At 38.3% G+C, this 3,733-nt stretch overlaps 1 protein-coding gene across 1 annotated transcript; it reads right to left on the bottom strand.

Annotated features, from left to right (window-relative positions):
- Positions 1-1,732: 1,732 nt before the first annotated feature.
- Positions 1,733-3,334, bottom strand: LOC130879653 (olfactory receptor 469). The gene is made up of 2 exons (XM_057778380.1): positions 2,630-3,334; positions 1,733-1,972 (listed from the first exon to the last, which is right to left on the bottom strand). The coding sequence occupies exons 1-2, from the start codon at positions 3,332-3,334 to the stop codon at positions 1,733-1,735; spliced, it is 945 nt and encodes a 314-aa protein (XP_057634363.1).
- Positions 3,335-3,733: the final 399 nt, after the last annotated feature.

Genomic DNA, 3,733 nt, shown 5'->3' with positions numbered 1-3,733 from the left:
TTAGTTCTTCACCATACCACTTCCTTAAAGTCTCACTTACCCCAAGTTTCATGGGCCCTTTTCTAGTTAGAGACTAGAATCTTTTGAAGTTTTTATGAAGAAAGTAATTTGTTTGTATATATGGTTATGGTGGTACTTTGCAACATGATTTGGAAGATGGAAAGATAGGAAAATTCATCAGAGATTGTATTTATTAAGCTTTCCCTGGAACAGAATACATATATATATATATATATGTATATATATATACACAAATACTTTGATATTTACATTTATGCACCTATATTTACTATTGTTAATATATTTATTTCAATATTTATTATACATTTTATATCCATGATTTCATTTTAACTATACATATAAGGGTGTTATATATGTATATATATAAACTTTCTCAAATTATATATATGCAAAGTGCACAGTCTGTTAAGTATACAAACAGCTTGAAAATACTGGCAAGAGTTGAAACTGTAGTCTAGAGGTCGAGTGTTCCAAGAGGTCCTCTTTGGAGGACCTCAGGCTTTCTTTTAAGGTCTTTAAATGATTAGACAAGAGCCATCGATATTAGGTATTTTCTTTTTACAACTATCAGCTTAAATGCCAAGCATGTTTCAAAAAATAGCATCAAAGGTACATTTGAACTAGTGTCTGACCAAGCACCTGGGTGTCACACTCTTATCAAGCTGACAGCTAAAGTTAACCCTTTCACTGGAACTGTTTATGAGAAACTGACTGTGAAAGAGGTGGGGCTGAGGCAGAGGCATTGGCAATGAAGACAGAGAGAAGTAAACAAATCTTGGCCCCAAACATGAAAAATTTTATAACCAATGTAGGAGTGCAGAGAAGAGAGATAAATAAATTACTCTCATGCTTCTAATCTATAGAAGGATTGAGTCCCAGAGCCCCTAATTAGAGAAGGCCAAGCTGGAGGTAAAAGGGAGGATGGAGAATGGTAAACACAGTGGTGGTCCTTAGTAAACTTAGATAAATTAAGACTCTTAGGAGGAGCTGGAGAGATGGTTGAGTGATACAGACCTTAGTAACCAAGAACCAGACACTGGGTTTCATTTCTAGCACCACAATGGGCAATGAAAGATTTTCAGAAGAGTGGGTTAATCAGGGATCGTGCCTCCTTTCTTTTCTAGAGAAGCCTACTTCTTACCCCAATCCAGAGACCAGGGACCCAGAATAGAATGTTACGAGTTCACAAAATCCCTTAGGAGCAGTTACTAGTACTCCAGGAAGAACAAGTCCAGGATACAGGAACAACACTTATAAATCTGAAAATAACTACAGGAAATTTATTTGTCATTTTCTCTTGAAATGTATCCTCAGAAATGACTATTCTTACCACGCACATTGCAGAAGGAGTTACTCTTGAAAATCCAGAGACCTTAATCATTTGCTTGTTCCATGATTGTAATTTATAGAAGATACCTACTTTTGAAAACAAATGACTGAAAATAAAAAATAATTTTCAGAAAATTATTTTTTATAAAAATTGTTCTTTTATTAATCATAGGTTTATTTAAATATATTACATGTAACATTATGAAAATATGATTTATTACTTAATATATAAACATCCACCCTCTACAGTTATAAAAAGTTTTCAAGTGGCTAATTATATATACCAGGAAATACATTTCAGCCACATGCATTTAGTTTTTTCCATTATTGTATCAGTAGGATGTTATTACTATATTAAATCTTACAATATAACAGACATCACTTAAGAGAATATTTTCCTACCAAGCTGTCTCTTCAGAGCACCCTTAATCTCATTATTTCTGAGGCTGTAAATGAGGGGGTTCAGCATGGGGATCACCACCATGTAGAACACAGACACCACCTTGTTCTGGTCTGTGGAGTAGCTGGACTTGGGCATCACATAGATGAAGGTGATGGTTCCGTAGAACAGAGTGACTGCAGTGAGGTGGGAGGTGCAGGTGGAGAAGGCCTTCTGGCGGCCCTCAGTGGAGCGCATCTTTTTTTTTTTTTTTTTTTAAAGCATTATTTATTTATTTATTTATTTATTTTTACTTACTTATTTATTTTTATTCTTTTTTAATTAAAATTTCCACCTGCTCCCCATTTCCCATTTCCCTCCCCTCCTCCCAAATATTGCCCTCCCCCCACTTCCCTCCCCCTATCCCCACTCCTCTTCTCCTCCCCCCACTCCATTCCCCCTCCCTCTCGATACTGAAGAGCAGTCCAAATTCCCTGCCCTGCGGGAAGACCAAGGTCCTTCTATCTATGTCCAGAAAGGTGAGCGTCCAAACAGGCTAAGCTCCCACAAAGCCAGTTCATGTATTAGGATCGAAACCTAGTGCCATTGTCCTTGGCTTCTCATCAGTCTTCATTGACCGCCATGCTCAGAGAGTCCGGAATCAACCCATGCTTATTCAGTCCCAGACCAGCTGGCCTTGGTGGGCTCCCAATAAATCAGTTCCACTGTCACAGTGGGTGGGTGCATCCCTCGTGGTCCTGATTTTTTGCTCATGTTCTCCCTCCTTCTGCTCCTCATTTGGACCTTAAGAGCTCAGACCGTTGCTCCAAATTGAGACTCTGTCTCTACCTCGATCCATCGCCAGATGAAGGTTCTAAGGTGTGCCTCTTTCTCCACAACCTCAGTGGAGCGCATCTTTAGAATGGTGATGAGGATGTAAGTGTAGGAGACGGCTATGACAAACACTGTGACTATAATGACAAAGGCAGTACAGAAAGAGGCAGAAACTATGGGGACATTGCCACTAGAACAGGAGAGCTCTATCAAAGGAGCCAAATCACAAAAAAAATGATTGACTCTATTTGGTCCACAGAAGAGAAGAGAAGAGAAGGAAAGAGTAAAAGAGGAAGCATTAAGGAAACTCCCTATATAAGATCCTACAAGCAACTGGACACAGACTCGTGTGGACATTTTGGCTGAATAAAGCAGTGGATTACATATTGCTACAAAGCGATCATAAGCCATGCTGGCCAGAAGGAAACATTCAAGTGTTCCAAAGAAAGCACCTGAGCCAAGCTGGATGGTACACCCAAGGAAGGAGATGGTATTTCTCTCCACCAGGAAGCCGACAAGCATGTTGGGGGTGACAGAAGATGAGTAGCCTATGTCGGTAGAAGCCAACTGACTCAGAAAAAAGTACATGGGGTGATAGAGCTGGGAAGAGACTCTGATGAGAAGGATGGTGCTGAGGTTCCCAGACACGGTCACCAGGTAGATGCACAGGATGATGGTGAAGAGGACGACTCTAAGGACTGGGTCATCTGTCAATCCCAATAAAATGAACTCTGTCACTGCAGTGTGGTTCCCATCCTCCAGGAGAGCCATGGGTCAGTGTAGCTGCTGACAGAAAAAGGCTGTGATGGTGACATTCCAGGAAGGGATTTTTAAATATGTAGCATCATTTTCATCAACTCATATATGAATACTATTATAAACAGATATGTCATTTAAGAAAAAATTTCAGGAAAACCATTGAATAAAAATTTAAACTAACTTTTTAAATTTAATTTTTATTTTATGCCACAGTTTTAGAATTTATGTATTTATTTGCAGTAAACCTTCTCATATTTCAAAAATTGTTTTTAACAACAACAACAACAACAGATAATTTGCTTCAAGTATGCTCTGTGGATTCAACTTTGAAGAAAATATTTCTTATGTGGTATTTATATAAAATATATAATATTACATATACTTAGATGTTGTTAAATGTTTTCAAAGGAC

This window comes from Chionomys nivalis, chromosome 8, assembly GCF_950005125.1.
Source record: "Chionomys nivalis chromosome 8, mChiNiv1.1, whole genome shotgun sequence".
NCBI lineage: Eukaryota > Metazoa > Chordata > Mammalia > Rodentia > Cricetidae > Chionomys > Chionomys nivalis.
This window is presented reverse-complemented; position numbering and strand designations above follow the sequence as displayed.

Coding starts and splice junctions, on each gene's coding strand:
- LOC130879653 (XM_057778380.1), bottom strand. CDS start 3,334: ATGGCTCTCCTGGAGGATGGGAACCACACTGCAGTGACAGAGTTCATT. Junction 1,973..2,629: donor TAAAGATGCGCTCCACTGAG/GTTGTGGAGAAA, acceptor CGCTCCACTGAG/GGCCGCCAGAAGGCCTTCTC.